Source organism: Ovis canadensis, chromosome 4 (genome assembly GCF_042477335.2).
Source record: "Ovis canadensis isolate MfBH-ARS-UI-01 breed Bighorn chromosome 4, ARS-UI_OviCan_v2, whole genome shotgun sequence".
Lineage (NCBI taxonomy): Eukaryota > Metazoa > Chordata > Mammalia > Artiodactyla > Bovidae > Ovis > Ovis canadensis.
Window position 1 is genome coordinate 108121483 of NC_091248.1, and position 25116 is coordinate 108146598.

The following is a 25116-nucleotide window of genomic DNA, read 5'->3' on the forward strand; positions in this document are numbered from 1 at the left end:
CTTGGTCTTTTTCCCAGCCTTCACCCAGCTAACATCTGAAAATGGGTATCCACCCTTCACTTACTCATTTAATCTTTAACATCTTATAAAATGGCTTCCAACCACACCACCCCCTTCATACTGAAACTGACTTTCAAGTGGTCACCTTAACCTGTTAATGGCCAGTCTCTCAGTAACCTGGCCTTGGCTCACTTCTTTGACTCCCAGCCCTGATTCTCCTATCATCCCTATACCCCCACCAAAGAGATTCTCTTTTCCCTGTGGCTTCACTTCTATCCTTTCCCATCAGTTCAGTACATTACCCCTAAATCAGATCCTAGTTTCTGATTGTGTGTGTGTGTGTGTGTGTGTGTTAGTTGCTCAGTCATCTCTGACTTTTTGTGACCCCATAAACTGTAGCCCATCAGGCTCCTCTGCCCATAGAATTCTCCAGGCAAGGATACTGGAGTGGGTAGCCATTCCCTTCTCCAGGGGATCTTCCCGACCCAGGGATCAAACTTAAGTCTCCTGCATTGCAGATGGATTCTTTACTGTCTGAGCCACCAGGAAAGCCCCACGTTTCTGATTATCTGGACTATTAACAGTGATCTTCTAGCAAACATTCCTCTCTTCAGTCTCTTTCCCATTCTAACTGAAAGGGGAAAAAAAGCAGGTCTTACATTATTTCCTTCTTCCAAACTCTTATTCCTAAATCAATTAAACACTAACTCCCCAATCTGATGTTCAAGTATTTCTAAGATTTTAACTCAGTTCAGCATCAATTAGCATTGGTCAGTGTAACCTTACACTGCTATATTCAGCATACTCTATGCTCCAGCCAACCAGTCGGCTTATTTTTCACTAAACACACAGTGCTTGAGCGCTCCAGGCTCTGATTCACCTTTTATTCACCTGGATTATCCTTTCCCCCTCATCTCTGCTCTTCTAAATTTTGTGTTGTGTGTGTCAGTCACTCAGTTGTGTCCTACTCTTTGCTACCCATGGACTGAAGCCCACCAGCCTCCTCTGTCCATGGAATTTTCCAGTCAAGAATACTGGAGTGGTTGCCATGCCCTCCTCCAGGGAATCTTCCCAACCCAGGAACTGAACCCAGGTCTCCTGCATTGCATGTGGATTCTTTATCGTTTAAGCCACCAGGAAAGCCCTAAATCTTATCCTCCTCTAATTTCACTTGCCATGATATCTTTACTAACTCTTTACCAAATTTGTGTAGCTATCATACTTCCTGACTGGATTCTGAACTCTGCTCAAACAAAATACTGCATTCAGTGAACCCTTCTATGTGCCAATTTGTGCTAAGTGACTTGCATGCGTTATCTCATTTAATCCTCACATCAATGTTGTTAGGCCAGCACTCTCCCCATTTAACACTAAAGAAAATGAGGCTCAAAGAGATTAAGCATAGTTTGCCCAACTCATACAGATAACAAGGTTGAAGTCATTGTTTTAGTCTATTTGGGCTGCTATAACATAAATGCCATAAACTGAGTAGCTAACAACAGAAATGTATTTCTCAAAGTTCTGAAAGCTGAGAAGTCAAAAACCAAGGCACCCTCAGTTCAATGTTTGGTGAGTTCTCACTTTCTAGTTCATAGGCAGCTATCTTTTCACTGTGTTCTCACAGGGCAGGCAGGGTGAGGGAGCTCTCTGGGGTCTTTTTTACAAGGATACGTATGCCATTCATACAAAAAAGCAAAATGGCTGTCTGGGGAGGCCTTACAAATAGCTGTGAAAAGAAGAGAGGCGAAAAGCAAAGGGGAAAAGGAAAGATAAAAGCATCTGAATGCAGAGTTCCAAAGAATAGCAAAAAGAGATAACAAAGCCTTCCACAGCGATCAGTGCAAAGAAACAGAAGAAAACAACAGAATGGGAAAGACTAGAGATCTCTTAAAGAAAGTTAGAGATACCAAGTGAACATTTCATGCAAAGATGGGCTCGATAAAGGACAGAAATGGTCTGGACCTAACAGAAGCAGAAGATATTAAGAAGAGGTGGCAAAAATACACAGAAGAGCTGTACAAAAAAGATCTTCATGACCAAGATAATCACGATGGTGTGATCACTCAACTAGAGCCAGACATCTTGGAATGTGAAGTCAAGTGGGCCTTAGAAAGCATCACTACGAACAAAGCTACTGGAGGTGATGGAATTCCAGTTGAGCTGTTTCAAATCGTGGAAGATGATGCTGTGAAAGTGCTGCACTCAATATGCCAGCAAATTTGGAGAACTCAGCAGTGGCCACAGGACTGGAAAAGTTCAGTTTTCATTCCAATTCCAAAGAAAGGCAATGCCAAAGAATGCTCAAACTACCATACAATTGCACTTATCTCACATGCTAGTAAAGTAATGCTCAAAATTCTCCAAGCCAGGCTTCAGCAATATGTGAACCATGAACTTCCAGACGTTCAAGCTGGTTTTAGAAAAGGCAGAGGAAGCAGAGATCAAATTGCCAACATCCGCTGGATCATGGAAAAAGCAAAAGAGTTCCAGAAAAACATCTATTTCTGCTTTATTGATTATGCCAAAGCCTTTGAATGTGTGGATCACAATAAACTGTGGAAAATTCTGAAAGAGATGGGAATACCAGACCACCTGACCTGCCTCTTGAGAAACCTGTATGCAGATCAGAAAGCAACAGTTAGAACTGGACATGGAACAACAGACTGGTTCTAAATAAGAAAAGGAGGACGTCAAGGCTGTATATTGTCACCCTGCTTATTTAATTTCTATGCAGAGTACATCATGAGAAACACTGGGCTGGAGGAAGTACAAGCTGGAATCAAGATTGCTGGGAGAAATATCAATAACCTCAGATATGCAGATAACATCATCCTTATGGCAGAAAGTGAAGAGGAGCTAAAAAGCCTCTTGATGAAAGTGAAAGAGGAGAGTGAAAAAGTTGGCTTAAAGCTCAACATTCAGAAAATGAAGATCATGGCATCTGGTCCCATCACTTCATGGAAAATAGATGGGGAAACAGTGGAAACAGTGTCAGACTTTATTTGGGGGGCTCCAAAATCACTGCAGATGGTGATTGCAGCCATGAAATTAAAGGATGCTTTCTCCTTGGAAGGAAAGTTATGACCAATCTAGATAGCATATTAAAAAGCAGAGACATTACTTTGCCAACAAAGGTCCGTCTAGTCAAGGCTATTGTTTTTCCAGTGGTCATATATGGATGTGAGAGCTGGACTGTGAAGAAAGCTGAGCACCGAAGAATTGGTTCTCTTGGACTGTGGTGCTGGAGAAGACTGTTGAGAGTCCTTTGGACTGCAAGGAGATACAACCAGTCCATTCTAAAGGAGATCAATCTTGGGTGTTCTTTTGAAGGACTGGTGCTAAAGCTGAAACTCCAATACTTTGGCCACCTCATGTGAAGAGCTGACTCATTGGAAAAGACTCTGATGCTGGGAGGGATTGGGGGCAGGAGGAGAAGGGGACAACAGAGGATAAGATGGCTAGATGGCATGAGTCTGAGTGAACTCCGGGAGTTGTTGATGAACAGGGAGGCCTGGTGTGCTGCAATTCATGGGGTTGCAAAGAGTCGGGCACGACTGAGCGACTGAACTGAAGTGAACTGAAAGGCTCCATTCCTACGACCTAAGCACCTCCCAAAGTCTCCATTTCCTAACACTATAATCGTAGGGGTTAGGATTTCAGCATATGAATTTGGGGAGAGAATCGATTCAGATGTTCAGTCGACAGCATTCACGTGTGTGTTAGGTATCGAGCCCAGTGTCTGTCACCTGCACTGCATTGGTATGTGTGTGAGATCAGTGTGTTAAAAACTATGTCCTCTTGAGGACCTAGAGTTAAATAGTGAGATGAGAATTGAAAGAGTAATGAATTAGGATGGCAGGATTGTTGGTGATATTTCCAAATTTCCACTATTGGATTATATTGTTTTTTGAAATAAGCATTCGAAGTATATAGTTATTAAACAGGATAGCAGTTCCTCTTAAATAGTCTTAATTGTCTTGTGCAGGTTAGTTTTGTCTCTCTGATTTTATTGTCATCAGCCCCCTAGCCCGGGGTGAGGGGTGGATTTCTTCTGCTCTCTTGTATTCCCACGGCTTTCAACGCATTGCTAACATACGGTGTATGTACTTGTTGATTTTAACCTATGTGTGTTTGCATATATGCACAGCAACTGGGTAGAGGACGTGGGTGTGTGATGGCAGTGTGCGTTCCTTCTCATCTTTTTGTCCCTTGAGTAGCTGTAGCCTGGATGCTTTTCTTCTCCGGGGAGGAGGCGGAACGGCTGACCCTTTAACAAGTTGTCCCTCACTGAACAGGTGTCTCCCCCGCCTCTCGGAAAAGAGGGATGGTTGGATACTTAGTGACATCAGAGATCGACCAATGAGAAGTCAGGCTTGGGCAGACGAGCCAATGGGCGGTCGAGGGCGGGCCCGGTTTCCTGGGAGCCCGGCGGGCCAGGCTGGTCCTCCGGCCGCAGCGGAGTCTCCGCCGCTCATGCTGCCAGCGACTCCCGGCGGCTCCAGTGGCGGCGCCGTTCCCCTGCCCGCGCTTCTCCCGGACGCACGGCGCGGGCACCTCCCGCCGCGGCGCAGTTCCCCCGCCGCTTAGGCTCCGGCGGTGGTGCAGCTCATGCCTCCCGGCGCGGAGCGCGCAGGTGGGCCGGCCGCCGTGAGGAGATAGGCCCCCGGGGGCAGCGGCGGCTGGACCATGGCCCGGAGACCCGGGGCGCCGGCCGCCTATGGGGAGGACTTCTCCTTCGTCAGCCCGCTGGTGAAATACCTGCTCTTCTTCTTCAACATGCTCTTCTGGGTGAGTCTTGGGGGTTATAGGGGCACCTGGGCTGCAGGGCACTCCCTGGAGGGTTGAGTGGGCTGCCAGCGCTGAGGAGGGGTCGTTCCCGGATGCCCGGTTCAAGGCGAACGTGGTGAGCGGCACTGTCTAGTTTTCTGGAAAAATCGCACTTTGGGGTAATTTATCCTAGGCAGGGACACCCCAGTGGCTCCTTGACTGCCGAGGATGTTGGGGTGGAGGGAATGCAAGGGATTTGGTAAAGCTTTATGGGTATTCTCTCGGCTTCGGATGAGGGTCTGTGTCAGGCTAAAAAGGTGGGTTTGAGCGGGAGGAGCGGGTTTTCCTGTTGGCCCAAGCAGACCCTTAATACATTCACGATTGGGGGATTTTTCAGGCCTGGGGGCTGGGAGGCCCTGCTGGCAAAGAAAAAAAGAAGTGGGGAACCTAGACCTTTCCTCTCCCTTCCCTCAGAGAGAATGGGTTCAGGGCCTTTCGTCTCTTCCTTTTTTTGCAGGCCTCTGCCGCCCTCCCTTCTCCCCTCCCTCCAAAGGCTGAGAAAAGACCGGAATGGCCTCCAGGTGTGGATGTTTTTCCCAGAACTCTCCCAAACTTTGCCCACCTTTCTCAGGACCAGGCTCCATCCCCTGGAGTTTGATATTATTTCGCTTCTTTAAATAGACCCCAGGTTGGACGTGGGGAGAAGTCCAGGGGTCCTTTCAGAATCTTCTGATTGGAGCTGAGAAAGTAGAAAGTGTCGGACTGGGGCTGCCTCGATTCCTACCCCCAGTCTGCCTTCAACTGTTGACTTGAGTAACCTGGGCAATATGTTCACCTCTGTGGGCCTCAGTCTCCTCCTCCATAAAAATCAAACCCAGCATGATCAAGGATGCTGGAAATTCTCTGTTGGAGCTGAGAATGCAGCTGGGCCAGATCATGAAATGCTAGCTCAATCCTGTTTCATGTCTCGAGAGCCCCTGAGCCTCTCTGGGTTTGAGAACATGGGCAGATCCATCCCCAGCCCCCTCACATTCCCCAGTTTCTCTTCCAGCACCAACACCAGAGCTGCTGCTGCTCTAGGAGTCCATTAAACTTGCCCACCTCTGCTTGAGACCTAAAGTTCAGACTTGCAGGAGGGCGGAGTCTATGTTTCCTAGGAGAAGGAGCAGACTAGGCAGCTAAGCCAGTTGCTGGAAAGGTTTCTCGGGGCCATGGTGTGAACAGACACAAAGTACATAAGTGCCAGCCTGTTGGGAAAAATGAGAGAAATCCCAGAGGGTGGTGATGACGGCTCACTCTCAGCCATTGTACTAGGAAAAATGAAGTTTGAACTCCTAACAAATTTTCAGTTCGGCAACTGGAAAAAAAAAAAACCTAGAAGACATCTTGTCTAGAACTCTGCATTTTATATATAAGAAAGCCAAACCATAGCGATGTTCTTTTATCCTATGTCAAAAAGGGGGTTAGTGGGCTTGACCTGGTGATTTCTCTACTGAATCACAGGGGAAGTCCTTGGTTGCTGCTGTCGCTGGGGTGTTAGCAGTATTAGTAGTTAACTAGTCAATGCCAGTTTCAGCTGGTGGCCAGGGAAGAAAATCTCACCACCACTCTGTCAGGCTGGGGGATGTCCTAAGGGGAAGCCCCACACCTAAAGGCAAATTCCAGAGAACCCTCTTACATGCCCACTGAGTGTGCCAGGCTAATGACATGCCATCTTTAGAGCCAGCACTAGCATCCCAGGGAACTCAGGTCCTTGTTCTAACTTCCTCTGTCAGTCATGACTTTGCATGCAACTCCGTTGAAGCCTTTGGCGCTTCACCCCTATCTGTGCACCCTAGAGGCAACAGCTGGGTGCATCTGTTACACTTGCCTTCACGGTCATTTTCCTGGACTTCCCCCACTCTACCCCTTTTACCAGATAAGTGACTTTGAGAGGTCACAGCAAGGGAGAGAGTTTGGCTCCATAGACCCGTTTTTCATGGTTCCAATGCTTCATTCAAGGTCAGAGGACCTGGCTAACAAAGCTGGCACCATCCCAAATTAGAGAAGCACCTCTTCTTGGCCCTACTTGAGACTCATAAAAAGTCAGAGGCACTAGAAATAGCACACTGAAGGACAAGAGGCCCAATATCTTTCTGGCACCAACTTACTGTGTGACCCCAAGCCAATATATGTGTGTCTCTGTCCTTAAGCTTTCTCCTCCAAAGGAGAAATTTTTTTCTGCCTCTGTGAACTATTTAGAGAGGAGTGTGTCACTCTGGGGACTGTTTTCTTTCTTCTAGACCTGGGGCTAGCTCTAAGGATGCATCTTTCTTGTGTCCTGGGACCCTTGGGACATCGACCTTCCCAGGGGACAGTATTTTTTTTGGCGTTACTGAATGCCACTTCTCCCCCTGGTCTGGACTCATAGAGTTAATCCCACTTATGGTCACCTGGAGATGAAGAGCTGTTTCCCCAGATCAGGGGTCATTTTTCTTCCCATCCCCCTTTAGGGACTGATTATGGTGATTTCTTTTTTTAGGTTTCTCCACTATCCCAATCAAGCTCCCCTTTCCTACTCAGGAGGCACCTATGGTTGGGATTGTCAGCCAACTCCTATTCCAGGCAGAGCGTATGTTCTGGCCAGGTGCTGGGGAGGTGTGGATGGATGGTGCCTGCATCTGTGCCTGGGGCACACTGGGAAGGCATCATCTGGACTCACATGCAGTGGTGACCATGGTGGCCGTGGTTATCCGTGCTACTTCTCTAGGAGCCCTGACCCTTGGGGCATTTGGAGTCTGAATCAGAAAGCTCCTGGCTCCTATGGGACCAGGACCTGTTCCTTCTGTTCATGCTTCAAATCTCAATTCCTCTTTTGCCTAGGAGTTCTGGTTTTCTTCCTAGAATTGTGCAGCTGGGTTACTGATTGTTAGGATTCCGTGGCTTGGAGAATTGCCCCAGGATCACAGAAGTTATAGTTTAGTCTTTCTGTTAAGAAATAGCTGACTTAAAAAAAAGAAGTAGCTGACTTTCCTTACCTGCTTGTATTAGACAGCTCTGTGTAGAGGGAATGAGGGCTTTTCTAGTGGCTCATTTGGTAAAGAATCTGCCTGCGGTGCAGGAGACTTCTTGCAATATAGGAGACCCGGGTTTGATCCCTGGGTCAGGAAGATCCCCTGGAGAAGGAAATGGCAATCCACACCAGTATTCTTGCCTGGAGAATCCCATGGACAGAGGAGCCTGGTGGGCTACAGTCCATAGGGTCACAAAGAGTTGGACATGACTGAATACAACCTTCTGTCTGTCTGTGCAAAGGGAAGACAGTGGGCTGATACACCACGCTTTGTCAGCTTGGGCATATGTTGGCAGGAGCATTTTCAGTGCTGCCCACAGCAACCATCTCCCTCCTTGCTGATCCTTTTCCCACCCAGGGCAGCAGTTGGCGTAACTTTTGAGTCAGGCAAAGCCTAGAAGCTCAGCTCTCCTGCCCCTGTGTCTCAGCGGAGCCTTCCTTAGAGGCGATGCCTCAGGACTCACCTTGTGCACGTTTTGATCGTCACATCTTTTTTTTTTTCACCTCTGCCCCAATTATGCATTTCTTTATGTCTCCCCCTCTAGGCTCCTGAGGGTAGAGACTCTCTTATTTACTTCTGGATTCTCAGCACCCAGCTGCGTTTGGCAGAGAGTGGGTACTTATTGAATGTTTATTGAGTGGTGAACAAGGGGTCAGAGCCTACAGGGTGGAATCAGGATGCCCTTCCTCCCTTCTTATGGACACTAGTCTGTCAGGATGAAACACAACCTTAAGTCCTCAAGCATCCTTAATTCTTAATTGGGGTTGCAGCCTGTGTTCTCTTCTGCAGTGGGCCTGGCACCCTTCCCTCAAGCCAGGTCAGAAAAAATGGCAGCCATGGCCTCCATCGTCTCCCTCAGGGCCATGCCTGATACTGCCCATAGCACACATGGACCCATCCAGGTCTTCCCTGGGCTGATCCAGGGTTCTGATGAGATATCTCCTTCAAGAATTTCACTTTCCCGCCTACTTCCACTGTACTGGAATCCCCAGGGGATTCAGAATACACACCCCCCCACCCCGACCAAACCACCTTCAGCACTATCTGTTGTAGTCTGGCTCAGAAGCCACAAGGAAATGATGGGGCGTTGAGCCTGGCAAAAGCCCCTCCTGAGTGCCCGGGTCCCTTCCTGCCCACGCCACCCCCACCTTTACCACCATGCAAGTGCAGGCATGCACGCACGCACACACACACACACCCCACCCCACCCCCTCCTGAGTGCCCGGTGCTCGCACACACACACACACACACCCCCCACCTAAACATGTTAGGAGATAGAGCCCATTTCCTCCCCGATTTTTCCCCTCCTTTCCCTATAGACGAGGCAGGCTGCAATAAATGAATTATCACATTATTTTTTATAAAACAACACCACCACCACCAAGAATGAAGACAGAACCATGCTCTTTGTTGTCAGGTCACACACATGTCTTCTTAACTCCCTAAATAGCTCTGTTTGCCTTGTACCAAGTAGAAAATCATAGACTTCAAGCAGCTTTTAAAAAGGATAAAAGAGAAGCATCTCTTAGAGTTGCGATAGCAAGCTGTATGTCAGGCTGGCGACTCCAGGCTGTGAGTCTGAGGGTTTATACCACTATGAGCCCTTGTGAACTTCCCTTTCTCATTTATAACCTTGGAGAACCAAAACCAGCCATGGCCTAAAAGGAGCTAAAGGTTGGCCCAGACGTTGGAGAGGAAAGAGCTCTGTGGACTGCACTCCATCCGAGGGAAGAGCCCTAGGGACTCCACTCCAGCTGGACAGTTCCATCCTATCCAGCAGGAGAGAGCCAACAGTCAGTCCCACATGGAGAGTTGCCACCTTAGAAATCCCAGAACAGTGGTGCCAGGATGGCTGCTGAAGGACTGGTGTGTGCAGATCCCAGGTAGTGAGAGAGGGGGCCCTGCTTTAGGGCTCGCAGGCTATGATTTTTTTGACTTTATCCAGAAATAAGGACAGAAAGGACTGAGAAGCGGGAGGTCCAGACCCCTCCCTCCCAACATCCTTCTGGCAGGGGGTGGAGGGGACAGTGGTTTGAGCCCCATGCAGGGAATCACTCTACTCCCAACTGTCTCCCACTGCCACCATCAAGAAAAGAGAGGGAAAGATTCATTCCAAAGAACAGGTGAAACAGATCCACCCAGTTCATGCAGACTAGGCTTTTTATTTTAATTAGAAAAATTTTTTTCAAGATTTTATGTGGACCATTTTTTATTAATAAAAGTCTTTACTGAATTTGTTACATTCTGATTTCTGTTTTATGTTTTGGTTTTTTGGCCATGAGACATGTGGGATCTTAGCTCCCTGACCAGGGATTGAACCCATGCCCCTTGCATTAGAAGGCAAAGTCTTAAGCATTGGACCACCAGGGAAGCCCCTAGATTGGACTTTAGAACGTGGAAGGTGGACAGGCCAAGCTTCCTCTCGGGGGCTGGTGGGCCCTAGTGGTGATGCCCCATTGGCCCCTTTCAGGCGCAGCTCCAGGACTTCCCTCTGGGTCCTGCAGGGCCCTCGTGATGCTATTTTACTTCCCCGGCCTGAGCCCCGCCGTTTGGAGATTACCAGCTGCTCACCCAAGACAACGGCAGGCAGCTCCTTCCCACCTCACACGAGGCCCTGAAGTGAACACACATGCCCTGGAGCTGCTGTGAGGCAGAGCAGGAGGCAGCTATGTGACCGAGGTCACGAGGCTCTGGAGCCATATGGACATACCTTCCAGTCCCACTTTAGCCACTCACTAACCGAGTAAATTCTCCCAACATCAGTTCTATAAACTGGAGATCCTACCACTCTCTTGGTCTTGTGGTCATAGCGTGTATACAGTGGTTAGTCCAGTACCTGGCCCTTTAGCCCTCGAAAAAAGGTAGCTATTACCATCGTTGTTAGAATTGGCTCGTCAAGGTCACCTGTTGGGGAAGGACTTGGAGAGCTAGGATGAGTGCTTCTCCTGACAATTGACTGGTGTGTGGGGACTCAGTCTAGGCCAGGGCCAACCTTGAACCTGACTTCCTTCAGCCTCAGATGCCCCTGCTCACATTCCTGCTGTTAGCCAGAAGGTGATGATGATTAATGGTGTCATTATATTTTATAGTTTACAGAGATGTTTCCTATATATCATAGGAACAGAGATTCCACTGTTGTCTGAGGACCTTCCCCAGGTCCACTTCTCAGAGCTTTTCACATTGCATTGGCTTTAATCCAATGGAAGCAGACTCAAGAGCTAATCTGCCTGTAATTAGGGACATTCGAGCCAGTAGATCTCTTGTCCAGGACCTTACCTGGGGGCCCTTCCCACTTGGTGCTGATGGCTGTGAATTAGTGTGCCAGGGGCTGGAATAAGGGTTTTCCTCACAAACATCAGTGCATGACTGTCTTTTCCTGATTTACAGGGGGAAAAAAAGGTCAAATAATGGAGTGACTTTCTCTGTTTTCTGTTATCTCCCATCTTCTCTCCAAGACCACAGCTGCTTATCTGCCATCAAGGGCACAGGGAAGAGGACACGTTAGCAGCAAGCCTTCTGGAAAACTAGGAAACTATTTAGAGTATTGCCATACTATTTTATGAGATGCTGAGACATGTGGCTAACAATCAAATCATGTTAGTAAAATTGTTCCTTATTTCTAGGATAGAAATTAGTATGTCATTTCCTCTCGTGACATACTGAGAAGGACACATTATCTATGTTAGTACTCCTGTCAAAAATACATCATCTGGATCAGATTGGGGAGAAACAATCCAACATCCAAATGTTAAGCCAAACCACTGGCCTGGACTTACCAAAAAAAAAAAAAGTCAGTATCATAAGGAAAAATATCAGAACATGTACTGGCAATGATGTGGAGAAATTGGAATCCCGTACATTGCTGGTGGGAATGTGAAATGGTGCAGCTACTATGGAAAAAGTTTGGTAGCACCTCAAAAAATTAAACATAGAATTACCCTGCTGCTGCTGCTGCTGCTGCTAAGTCGCTTCAGTCGTGTCCAACTCTGTGCGACCCCATAGACAGCAGCCCACCAGGCTCCCCCATCCCTGGGATTCTCCAGGCAAGAACACTGGAGTGAGCTGCCATTTCCTTCTCCAATGCATGAAAGTGAAAAGTGAAAGTGAAGTCGCTCAGTCGTGTCCAACTCTGTGCGACCCCATGGACTGCAGCCTACGACCTGGCAATTCCACCCCAGGGTCTATACCCAAGAGAACAGCAGACAGGAGGTACTCAAACAAAAACTTGTACATGGATATTCATGGCAACACTATTCACAGTAGCCAAAAGGTGGAAATAACCCACATGTCCATCAGCAGATGAATGGAAAAACCAATTGGGTTCTATCCATACAGTGGGACATTACTCAGCCTTAAAAGGTAATGAAGTCCTGATACATGCTACAACACTGACGAACCTTGGAAACATTAGAAGACTGACACCAAGGGCCACATATCATATGATTCCATTTATAGAAAATGTGCAGAACAGGCAAAACCATAGACACAGCAGGTCTGTGGTTGCCAAGGGTTGGAGGAGTGGAGGGAGTGGGGAGTGACCATTTAATGGGTACAGGAGTTGCATTTGGGGTGAAGAAACTGTCCTGGAGCCTGATAATGGTGATGGTTGCCGAGCAATATGAATGTACTTATGGCCACTGAACTGCACTCTTTAAAATGGTTAATTTTGTGGTATATGTACTTTACCACAATTTTTTAAAAGTCAGTGTTTTGAGAAACCAAATACAAAGAAAAGAAAAAAAAGCTGTGAAACTGTTCCAAGCTAAAGGAGACTTGATGCATGGATCACTAAATACATGGTCGTTGACTGGAAGCTGAATCAGGAAAACGGGGGGGGTGGGGTGGGAAGCAGTTATAAAGGACATTATTGGGATAATTGGGCAAAGTTAAATATGAATATAAATTAGATAGCAGTAGTACCATATTAAAGCTTGAAAAAGAATCTACTACGTCAAGATTGCATATAGGTATACCAAGAGAGCACTGTAGCTTCTCAGTGTCCTGTCACCTGGACATTTTTAAGTTCTGCCATTTTTTTGGTGTAAGGAGAAAACACCCTGGTTAAAGGTTGTGAAACTGTAGGCAAGTGAATCCCAGTTTAAGAAAATATGATATTACAAAGTGTGGATTTACACAACTAACAAATTGAGGGTGACTTTTTTTTTTAATGGATTTCATTTTTTAGAACTGTTAGTTTTACAGGAACTTTGAGAAGATGGTACAGAGAGTTCCCATGTACCCCACATCCAGTGTCTCTTGTTTATTAACATCTTATGTGAGTATGGTGCTGCTTCTCAGGGGGCCCAGTGGTAAAGAATCTGCCTGCCAACACAGGAGACTCAAGAGACACAGGTTCGATCCCTGGGTCAGGAAGATCTCCCGGAGTAGGAAATGACAACCCATTCCAGTGTTCTTCCCTAGAAAATTCCATGGACAGAGGAACCTGGTCAGCTACAATCCATGGGGTTGGTCTCAAAGAATCAGACACAGCTGAGCAGGCACAGGAAAAATCTGGAATGAACTTTCCAGCCAACCCGAAACATTCATTCCATTAAGTTCCCTGCTTTATTCAGCTTCCCTTAGTTTTTACTTAATGCCCTTTTGTGTTCCAGGATCCCATCCAGGATACCAAATTTCATTTAGCTGTTATGTCTCCTTAGGTTTTTGTTGGCTGTGGCAGTGTCTCAGAATTTCCTTGTTTTTGAAGCCTTTGACAGTTTGGAGGAGTACTGATCATCTTGTCCCTCTACTGGAACTTGCCTGATGTTTTCTTATAATTATACTGGGGTTATGGGTTTGGGGAAGGAAGACCATGGAAGGGAAGTGCCATTTCACATAATCTCATACATCACTGACCTGTGCTGATGTTGACCTCGATCACCCGGCTGAGGGAGCCAGGCTTCTCCACTGTAAAGTTAGTCTTTTCCCCACCCTTTGGCAGTCTGTTCTCTTTGGAAAGAAGTTACTGTGTGCAGCCCACACTTGGAAGGTGTTCCACCTCCCTGACACTGCAGTGAGTGATAGTCGCTCAGTCATATCCGAAATGGTGTGACCCCATGGACTGCAGCTCGCCAGGCTCCTCTGTCCATGGGATTTCCCAGGCAAGGATACTGGAGTGGGTTGCCATGACCTTCTCCAGATGCTGCAGTACCTCCATAAAATATTTGGAGTTCTGTGTGAGAGATTTGTCTTTTTTCTCCCATTTATTAAGTCATTTATATCAGTATAGACTCACGGATATTTACATTTGGGGTAACAATTCCATACTCTTTTATTTTGATATCTCTTTGGCACGGCCACACCAATGTGGGGTTTTGTTTTTTATTTTTGAGCGTTTCCTTACCTTCTGGCACCACAAGGTGCTCCAGACTTACCTATTTCCTGCCCCAGTCCTAGGATCAGCCATTTCTCCAAGGAGCCCAGCGGACGGCTATTTTCATTATAAGGTGATTACTCACCTTACATAAGGATAAAGGTACTGGTGCGGGCAAATTATTTTATATAATTTGATGGACAACTCTTCAGGAACATGCCCTTGGCTGGACTCAGCTATTTTAAAAACTGTGTCTAGCGTTTGAAAGTTTCCAGTGAGGCTTCATTCTAGCCAGAATATGAAAAGCTATTCTAGGAAGAGAAGTGTCTTTATCTCCATTCTCATCATGAAAGGAGGTCACTGGTGATATTGTGGGATGTCACAAGGATTCTGCAGCAAAGACTGATATGGTGTAGACGGTACCCAACTGAGACTGGAAATGAGGTTTAGTCCAGATGTTGCCACTGCACCCATGTGCACTTGGTCAAATATCACTTTGCTCTTTTGGCCTCATCTATTAAAACAAACATAAAAAAGGGAGTGGCCGGGCTCATTCCTAAGTTTCTATTCAGCTCTCAAATGCTAAGCTAATAACAGCAGTACTCACTTTGGAATGGCAGCAGCTCTGAGGAATTCAAGGTGGGAGATGTGGTCAGGAATAGAAGTGTGAAAGAGCAAGCTGTGACTCCAGGATAAAGGGGCAGATCAATGACAGAAATGCAGAATTTCAGAGGTAGCTAGTGAGCTTCCAAGCAAGCAGGATCATTAATGACATTAAATATTCATGCTCATATTAATGTCTTAACTTTCTTTTTCACATAACCAGCATCTGCTGCCCTAGATCCCTGGCTGAGTGTGCTTGAGGCTGGTGGTTCTCGAACTTGGCTGCGTGTTGGAATCACATGGAATGCATTCAGGAACACTGTGACCTGGGTTCCAATGCCAGAGATTCTGACATACTTGGTTTGGGGTGTAGCCTAGGCATCAGGAATTTTGAAGTTCTCCTCCACGCCCCCCCCCATTCTAATGGCAGCCAACATCAAAAAGCACTGCCTTAGGCTATAGATGGAGAAGGCAATGGCACCCCACTCCAGTACTCTTGCCTGGAAAATCCATGGACGGAGGAGCCTGGAAGGCTGCAGTCCATGGGGTCGCTAAGAGTTGGACACGACTGAGCGACTTCACTTTCACTTTTCACTTTCATGCATTGGAGAAGGAAATGGCAACCCACTCCAGTGTTCTTGCCTGGAGAATCCCAGGGATGGGGGAGCCTGGTGGGCTGCCATCTATGGTGTCACACAGAGTCAGACACAACTGAAGCAACTTAGCAGCAACAGCAGGCTATAGATGCTCTTGCCCCCTCCCAGATACGTCTCCTTAAGGGCAAGGACCACATCTTGCTCATCTTTGCAGTCCTGAGTGTCTCCTACATAACAGCTGATGAATTGGATTTGGAGAGTGTATTTGTTTCCTATTACTGTTGTTAACAAATTGCCACAAACTGAATGGTTTAATATAACACAATTAGTTTTCTTATAGTTCTGGAGGTCAGAAGTCCAAAACAGGTCTCATTGAGCTGAAATCAAGATGTCAGAGAAGCATGATTCCCTCTGGAGGCTTTAAGGAAGAATCTAGTTCCTTGCCTTCTCCAGCTTTTAGAGGCTATTCATGGTCCTTGGCTTATGGCACACACTTCAGCCCCTGCTTCTGTTCTCATACACATCTCCTCCTCTACTCTGACCCTCTTGCCTCCTTTTTATAAGGTTCCTTGTGATTATATTGGGCCAACTGGGATAATCCCCCCATCGTAAGGTCCTTAAGTGAATCACATTTGCACAGCCGTGTAAGGTAACATTTTCACGGGTTTTGGGAATTACGACAGGACATCTCTTGGGGGGGACACTGTTCTACCTACCGCAGATAGAGACAGAATAGCTGCTATAATTAAAAGCCCACCCATGGAATTACTTACCCTGGGACACATGGCATCTCTTTACTTTGCCTTTCTTGTTTTAGCTGTGCGGGGATTTAATCAGAGACTGTCTCTGTGAAAAGTTATACACCCCAGTGAAAATCTAACATGTGAAAAAACAGTAAGGAGCCTGTTTAAATAAAGAGCAGATACATATTTTTAAATGACTCAGTAAAGTGATGTTCAGAACCAGAATTGGCTGTGGTGAGTTTTAAAGGGCAGACAGAGATGCCTGATCGCTCTGGCAAAGGGCTTGTGTCTCTGGGTCTGCGGGATGACCGGGATCTCTGTTGTGGGTTTTCCTCACCTCCCACCCACTGCCCCGTGCTCCCTGAGCCTGGCTGTGCTGTGGGATAAGAAGCCAGCTGGCACCTCCAGACCCTCCCACAGCTCTCTGCAAGCAGCTCCCTCGCTCCTGGACACAGAGTGTGAGGGCCAGCACATAACGCATGGGGCCCCGAGGCAGAGGTGATGTCAGACGATTGGGGACCAAGGAGAAGGGTCTTAAAAGACATGGTTTTAGACAAGGTTTTCCCATTTCCTGCTGAATGCGCCAGCTGGTAGAGTTCGCTAAAGAAAATCTCTCTCTACTGAGGGACTAGTCTGTCCTGTTGTCCTGCTACAGGGGCTCAATTCCCTTCTCCCACCAAAGCCCCAAGATGTTTCTTCCCAGCTGCTCTCTGTCTTGCAGGACAGTGGAGTCCAGCCAGCCCTGTCCTTCCCCACTGAACTGGTCAAGTTCCTGCTGAGAACTCCCTCCAGCCAGAGTGTGGCCCCAGCTATTGCCATGGTGACAGCCAGCTGCTGCTTAGCACCAGCCTGGGAACTGGGCATAAAGGAAGGGTGCGCACACGGGGTCACCCTGCACTCCTGGAGGCCTGCGGCAAGGGCACAGGGAAAGCCCCTTTAGGGAGCCCTGGTGGTCTTTGATGGGTTTGTTTTCTCAGAGAGAAGCCAGGAAGTTTGAAAGGTCTAAACTTCTCTGTTTCCACACCCTGGAATCAGACTTTATAAAGTTTCCTTTGTAAGGTAGTTCTGCTATTTTACACCAAGGCATTCATGTGCAAGCATTCTTCCACTCTGGTTTGCACTTTCATTTTTACATTTGACACCACGTTGACCCGCAAGAGAGTTAGAGACCTGGGAGATTCTACTCAGGCCTGCTTCAGCTTGAAGACCTTCTCTTTGAAGTAGTTGGATTCAAATTCAGAACTTCACAGTTTCTATGTGACCCCGGGCAAGTTAATCATTAGTAGTGATTTGTTGTTAGTCGCTAAGTCGTGTCTGACTCTTTTGTGACTCCATGGACTGCAGCCCATGAGGCTCCTCTGTCCATGGAATTTCCTAGGCAAGAATACTGGAGTGGGTTGCCATTTCTTTCTCCAAGGGATCTTCCCAGCACAAGGATCAAACCCTCACATCTCCTGCTTGGCAGGCAGATTCTTTACCACTGAGCCACCTGAGAAGCCCCAATTAGTAATGATAGATAATATTTATTACTAGGCATCTTGTTAAATGCTTTCCATGCATTCTTTTATTTCATCTTCACAGTAATCTTATTAGATACAGTTGTTTTAAATGCCCATCCTCAGGGACTTCCCTGCTGGTCCAGTGGTTAAGAATCCACCTGCTAATGCAGAGGAGATGGGTTTGATCCCTGGTCCAGGAAGATTCCACATGCTTCAGGGCAGCTAAGCCTCTGTGCCACAGCTACTTAGCCCTCGCTCTAGAGTCTGAGAGCCGCAACTACTGAGCCTGTGCGCCTAGAGCCTGTGCTGTGCAGCAGAGCAGCCACTGCAGTGAGGAGCCTATGCACTGCAACAAAGAGCAGCCTCCGCTCACTGCAGCTACACGGGAACGAAGACCCGACACAGCCGAAAGAGCGACGACCACGAAAACAGACTCCCAGATACGGAGACTGAAGTTCAGAGGGTTGTCCAGCATGGGCTCAGATCCTCCTCACTCTGAAGCCCTAACTGCTCTTCTGTATTAACCTTGCATTGCCTTAACTTCCTCATCTGTAAGATGGGGAGAATAGCTGCCTCACCAGATAACTGTGTTGTGAGAATTAAATGTGATCATCCTGATACAGGCTTTTCATGGAGGGAATGCCCTGCTGGATTCTATCAACAGTATCACTAGGGGGAGGGGGGGTGGGGAAGATGCTCATTTCTGGTCCAGGAAGAGTCATCCTCCTCCTCCTCTCCTCCAAGGTTACTCACAGCTCTCAGGGCTCCCCGGTTTCCAAAACCTCAGTGTGTGGCTCCTTCCCTGTCTCCACAGGTGATTTCCATGGTGATGGTGGCTGTGGGCGTCTACGCTCGGCTGATGAAGCACGCAGGTGAGCTACAGTTCCTGTCCATCTCCCCCTGACTCTTGCCTGCCCCTTTCTCCTCTGCCTCTTTCAGCCCTGGCCCTTCAGCCCTCCTCCTCACAGAAGCTGTGGAGCTATAGGAGACCGCCACCCTCTAGCCAAATCCTGGCGGCTTACTCCACCTGGCCACCCAAGCCAGTTCTGGATTTCCCCGAGCTCCTGCGAATCTTCTGAGATCTGCCTGCATTTTAGGCTTAGGGCGTATCTAGGGAAGAAGGTAGGCTTCTGGGTGCAAAGACTACCCAGAGGCTTCAGCCCTCCCTTCACTCTGTTCAGGAGAAACTCAACCTCCATTCCTATTCCTCTACACGAAGTCTCCAGGAAACAGAATATGCAAAAGCCAGCAAGCCTAATGCCATTCTAATTCTTTTCTGGAGCGAAAATGGTTCCTCCTCTCTCAAGCCTGGGAATAAAGGCTCTTACTTTGTTAGTTCCTCAAATTAAAGGCCACAGACTGTTCTGGGCCCTTGGTGTTCTCCCCGTGGGAGGGCAGTACTGCTCCCTGTAACCTTTTCCTAGCCACATTGGAGAGTCCCCCACCAGGGGAGGAGGACAGTTCTGGGGGCACCCCACCCCACCCCTGGCACCCTGCTCAGTGGGCACCAGCTCAGACTGAGAGCCCCTCCCCCAGAGGCGGCGCTGGCCTGCCTGGCTGTGGACCCGGCCATCCTGCTGATCGTGGTGGGCATCCTCATGTTCCTGCTCACCTTCTGCGGCTGCATCGGATCTCTCCGGGAGAACATCTGCCTCCTGCAGACGGTGAGTGGTAAGGGGCAGCCCCCTGGGAAGGCCCAGGCCACTCCCTGTGCTTCTCCTTCCTGAAACCTTTCAGTTTCTTTTGTCCCTTGCTGCCCCCTGGTCTGTGCTGGCCACTCCTCCCTGTAGAGCTCAGCCCAGGTAACCCAGCAAGGGCAAGCACCCCCAGGACAGCATCCCAGAGGCAGCTGCCCCACACTGTGGGGTGGGGGGTGTCTGGGAGAAGTGGCCTGTGGCCCCCAGGTGTCCCTGTGGCCCTGGGAAACCCCTACCCAGCGCGGTAACAGACTGTCTCCTTTTGCCACCTGCTCCCCCACAGTTCTCTCTCTGTCTCACCATCGTGTTCCTGCTACAACTGGCAGCTGGGGTCCTGGGCTTCGTCTTCTCAGACAAGGTAACTCTGGGAGTCACAGGCCTACTCAGATGTGAACCAGAGGGAGGAAGGGAAGGTTCCTGCCTGTGCTCAGCCTAATTAACCACAGTGGTCCTTCCCCTGAGGAGCATTAGCCTTTGAAAGATTGTCCTTAGGGATAAATAAATGCACTTTAAAGTCACCATATTTAAAGAGGACTTCAAGATTGTAAGGTGTTTTCCTCTGACAGTCTGAGAGGCCAACAGGGAAATAAATTCTATGAACCCAAAGTTAAAATAGTCTGCAAACTTTAATGCAAACGATTGAGTAAAATTCAGTTATCAAGTGGGTCACGGACAACATGAAGAGCCTTTTATTTTTAAAATTATTTATTGGGAAAAACAAAAGTAAGAAAAGGGGGAAGTAAACAAGACTTTGAACAGTTCTCACCATATCTGGAAATGGTCTGCCATTCAGTGGCAGCCCTTTTAATTAAAAACCAGAATTTCTTTCCAAAAGGGCAGATGATTGCCAGGGGCAGAGTATAGGACTATGGATAAGAAATTTTGAGAAAAGTAATGAAGCAGGAAGGAAGACAGCATGCTTAAAAACTATGAAATTGAGAGCCACTGAGTCAATTCAGAGTGTCCTAGTCCTTCTGACTTAGTAAAATCCTAAAAATGATACAGAGAAAAGATCTGTACTCAAAAACGTTGGAGAAGACTTTTGAGGGTCCCTTGGACTGCAAGGAGATCCAACCAGTCCATCCTAAAGGAGATCAGTCCTGGGTGTTCATTGGAAGGACTGATGTTGAAGCTAAAACTCCAATACTTTGGCCACCTGATGCAAAGATCTGACTCACTTGAAACGATCCTGATGCTGGGAAAGATTGAGGGCAGGAGGAGAAGGGGACGACAAAGGATAAGATGGTTGGATGGCATCACCGACTTAATGGACATGAGTTTGGGTAAACTCTGGGAGTTGGGTGGCGTGCTGTGGTCCATGAGATGGCAAAGAGTTGGACACGACTGAGCGACTGAACTGAACTGAAAGAGATGCAATTCTCTTATGTCCACTAGAGGTCAGTGTCTTAGCTCAGTAAGTCCTTTTCTACTAAAAAACAATCCACCCCCTCAACACACACACAAATTAGTTTCACTGCTTTACATCAGTCAAGTATTTTGTGTAATAGTACTCAGAAATGGATAAATATTGGCTTATCTTGAAATGCGGCTCTGAGATATGGCAACAGCAGATCAGCAGTTTTCTTGCCCTCAGGTACCAGGGAGCCCAGGGATGCATGGGCTTCGGAACTGGCCCTCTTCCCAGCTAGGACTTGGTTCTGACTTCAAGGTTGACTTAAATAAAGAAAGATGAGCACCATCTATTGCTGTTTCTGCAGGGGAACAGGTTAGGGGCTAGTCCTATGTTCTGATTCCCTCCTCATGTTTCTGGCAGGTGCGGGGCAAAGTGAGTGAGATTATCAATAATGCAATCGTGCACTACCGAGATGACTTGGACCTTCAGAACCTCATAGATTTTGGCCAGAAGGAGGTACGGGTTGAGAGAGGGGTGGTCATCTAGTGGTCTGGGAAGCTATGGGTAAACGTTAATCCTATCCCAAGAGACAACTCACCCTCAAGGTCTGTGGGCTTTTTCATTACCTCATAGGTAACGGATTCTGGGAAAGGGTTACACATAGCTTTAAAAGTACTTTTACTGGCACAGAACAGTATATATAGTAATCAACCAATTGTGTAAAAGAGGAAAGAATATGTATTCATATTTACAAAAGGAATATGGAAGGATATAAAAGAAACCATTATAAGTGGTTACTCCTGGGGGAAACTGGGAGATTTTTTTTATATCACCAATTAGAAAGTTACATTTTTTAAACTGTGGTAAAATATACATAGTATCAAATTTACCATTTTAAGTGTACAGATCTGTAGCACTAAGTACATTTACACTGTTGTATAGCCATCATCACTATCCATCTCCAAAACTTTCTTCCCAAACTGAAACTCCATACCCATTAGACACTAACTCTACATTTCCCCACTCCTCCTAAAAACCACCGTTCTATTTTCTGTCTCTATGAAATTGTCTCAATGAATATACTGTTTGTCCTTTTGTGACTGGCTTGTTTCACTTAGCATGTCTTCAGCATTCATCTATGTTGTGGGTTGTGCCAAAATTTCCTTCCTTTATAAGGCTGAATAATATTCCATCATACGTATATATCACATTTTGTTAATCCATTTGTCTTTTGGTGCACACTTTGGGTTACTTCTGTATTTTGGCTCTTGTGAATAATGCTGCTATGAGTCAGAAGTTATATTTTGAAACAAAAGTGCTTTTGAGACCAGTGCTGAGTTCCCCTTCACTTGGTGTAACACCCTTAACTTGGATCCTATTTGCTTTCATGGTGTAATTATGGGCCCACAGCATTGAAGAGTCCCCTCCTGTGCTTTCTCTACATTAAGACAAATGTTTGTAGCACTGATCCTTTAATTATTTCAGCCAGTATTTGGGGAACATACCCTTTTGCCAGGCTCTATGCTTCCCTGGTGACTCAGTAGTAAAGAATCTGCCTGCCAATGCAGGAGACATGGGTTCGATCACCGTGTCGGGAAGATCCCCTGAAGAAGGAAATGGCAACCCACTCTAGTATTCTTGCCTGGAAAATCCCATGGATGGAGGACCCTGGCGAGCTACAGTCCATGGGGTCACAAAGAGTCAGACACAACTTAGCAACCAAACAACAAATGCTATGGAAGAGTGCAAAACCAGAAACTGCCCTCAAGGAGCTTATAGTTGAGTGTGTAAAACAAAATATATACACAAGAAGTTATAGCAAAACCTATAAAGTAATAGAAATTAAGAAGAGAAAACTTCTTCAGGTGAAGGTCACTGAAAAGCTTGAGTTCAAAGTTTCAAGGCTGTGTTTAAACACACCTTGAACTTACAAGTAGAAGCTTGCCATAGATTTTTGGTTGCTTTGAGAGTTCCCTGTGTCACCTCAGTGTAAGAGGTGGGGGATTTTTAACCCATGTGATGGGCTCTGTTGCAGTTCAGCTGCTGTGGAGGGATTTCCTACAAGGACTGGTCCCTGAACATGTATTTCAACTGTTCAGAAGACAACCCCAGCCGTGAGCGCTGTTCTGTGCCTTACTCCTGTTGCTTGCCTACCCCCAACCAGGTGAGCACACCTCCTGCCTCATTTCCTCCCACAGTGATCTGAGTTACTTTCTGATTAGAGCAGCTGCCATCGGGAATCTCCATCCCCTAGCTCAGCCAGTCAGTTCTGCAGAACAGCCGTCAGATGTTTTTCTTCACTACAGTCTGATGGCTTTGTCAGTCTTTCACTTCTGTAGCCCACTTGGCAGCCCAGAAGGCCCAGGTCTCTAAAGCAAGGAGAACTGAACTCAGACCACCAGAGGAAGGGAAGTCTGCATTTAGCAATTTCCAACCTAGCATCCTCCACATGTATTCTCTAACAATTTAGGAGTTTAGGAAGGGTGGGAGGCCCATCAGCTAGGACCCCAAAGAAAAAGTTTTAGGAATGGGAGTCCCACTTGGCTTTTGAACTCTCTCCCCAGGCAGTGATCAACACCATGTGTGGCCAAGGTATGCAGGCCCTTGACTACCTGGAAGCTAGTAAAGTCATCTACACCAACGGCTGTATTGACAGATTGGTCAATTGGATACATAGCAACCTCTTCGTACTTGGTGGTGTGGCACTGGGCCTGGCCATCCCCCAGGTAACTTACCCTGTAAAACTGTGGTTCCACAATTCTGTAAAGACTCCTTTAGTTTGGGGGAGGGCACCTGGGACTCAGGCACTAACACTGTTGAAGGGCAGGTGCTGACTGCACTGGGAAGATTGAGTCAGAGAAAACAAGGCCATCACTCATGGCTGAGGCCTCAATTCCTTCTTACCTTTTCCAGCTGGTGGGAATCCTGCTGTCCATGATCCTCGTGAGTCAGATCAAAGATCAGATCAAACTACAGCTCTACAATCAGCAGCACCGGGCGGACCCGTGGTACTGAAGATCCATCCTGCACCTCCTCTGTAGGGCAGCAGGCGAGCTTCAGCAACCGACAGCAGTGGTTACAGCTGCCGGCACCCAGTGGAGATTGGATTCCAGCCCTGCAAGCCACAGCCCAGTGGGAGGAAGCAAACTCCAGGCAGCAGAAGGCAGGGTGCACAGGTGGCTCTAGTCTGAGAAGGATGTGCCTCCTCTCCTCATCCCAGCTCTCAGCAGTTATTTTGTATTCTAACCTCAATCATTTGGGTTTATGTTTTTGTTTTGTCTGAGACAGATGCTTGAGCAACAGCAGTTGCACAGAGTTGTGGGGGCACTGGGCTTTTCACCAAGCCATGACAACTGACGGCCCTACTAGGCCTGCTACTGAGCTTGACCAACATACTGAGATTCTTACTGTTGCCAGCGAGCCCTGCCTGGAGTCCAGTTGGCATGATACCAGCTCCAGAAGGGACTGGGGCAGAGCAGGCAATGAGCCTGAGGGTCGACTGGGGACAGCAGTCTGTACTGGGTAGGAGTGGAAGGCGATGTGTTTACTAACTGCCTGTCCTGCCACCCTCCCAGGTAGTCAGAGTGAGCTACATCCTGCCCCTCCCTCATTTCCATGGAAACGTGGCAGCAAGGGCAAGGGGTACAACAGCAACCAAATTCATCTCTTCTCCTTTCCCTTAAAAAATGTTTGGAACCATAGTCTATATTCTGCAGCCAACAGAGGTGGGACTGAGCCATAGGCGCCCTTGAATCCCACCCTGTATGGCCCGCCCTGCCCAGTAAGTGGATTTTCTTTCTAAACATTGGCAGTGTGCAGAGAAAGAGAAGTTAACGCCCGCCCACCACCGCCATTCCTCTGCAGCCCAGCTCAGTGTAAGCAGGGATCTTGCTGGGGCTGGGGGAGCCAGAAATGGCAATAAAAGTTTGTTGACCTGGACTAGGCTGGACTCTGTGAATTTTCCATTCTGGCAACTAGAAGTTGCGGGGGCGCGGTAGAAGGGCCCAGCCGTAGAGGGGGTGGGGTGCGGGGGTAGAAGAGGGAGGCCTCCCTCCAGGAGAGGACGCGACAGTCTCCTAAACGCTACTGTACTTCGCCCGTCCCATCACCCACCCCGCCTCCCTCCAGCAGATACGTTACCCCCTCCCACAACTTCGTCCTCTCCGGTTTAAATTAGATGGAGAGATCCCCAATTCGGATATGGGAACAGCGTAATTTTATCCCCAAACGCGACGTTAATTTTTCTTTCCGAACGAAAATATATTAATTTGCTACCCAAAACTTTACAGATGGGTTAAGTCGATAAATCCCAGTCCAGCCCTCTCCCTGGGAAGGGAGGGGCGAGGGAATGAGGAGCAAGAAGGCCATCTCTTCACTACCAGTCTAGACCCTCTAGCCCTCTCTTCCATCTTTATCTGAAGGAGCTGGGCACTGGGCCCATCCGGCTTTAGGAAAAACTCAGGGGAAAAAAAAAAAAAAAAAAACCTTCCA

The 25116-nt window shown here is 47.6% G+C and overlaps 1 protein-coding gene across 1 annotated transcript; it reads left to right on the forward strand.

The window, feature by feature from the left end:
• The first annotated feature begins 4383 nt into the window (after positions 1-4383).
• On the forward strand, positions 4384-24564 carry TSPAN33 (tetraspanin 33). The gene is made up of 8 exons (XM_069588350.1): positions 4384-4788; positions 18389-18446; positions 19111-19238; positions 19555-19629; positions 21046-21141; positions 22661-22789; positions 23190-23351; positions 23539-24564. Exons 1-8 carry the CDS (start codon positions 4687-4689, stop codon positions 23638-23640), a joined length of 852 nt encoding a protein of 283 aa, XP_069444451.1. The 5' UTR covers positions 4384-4686; the 3' UTR covers positions 23641-24564.
• Positions 24565-25116: the final 552 nt, after the last annotated feature.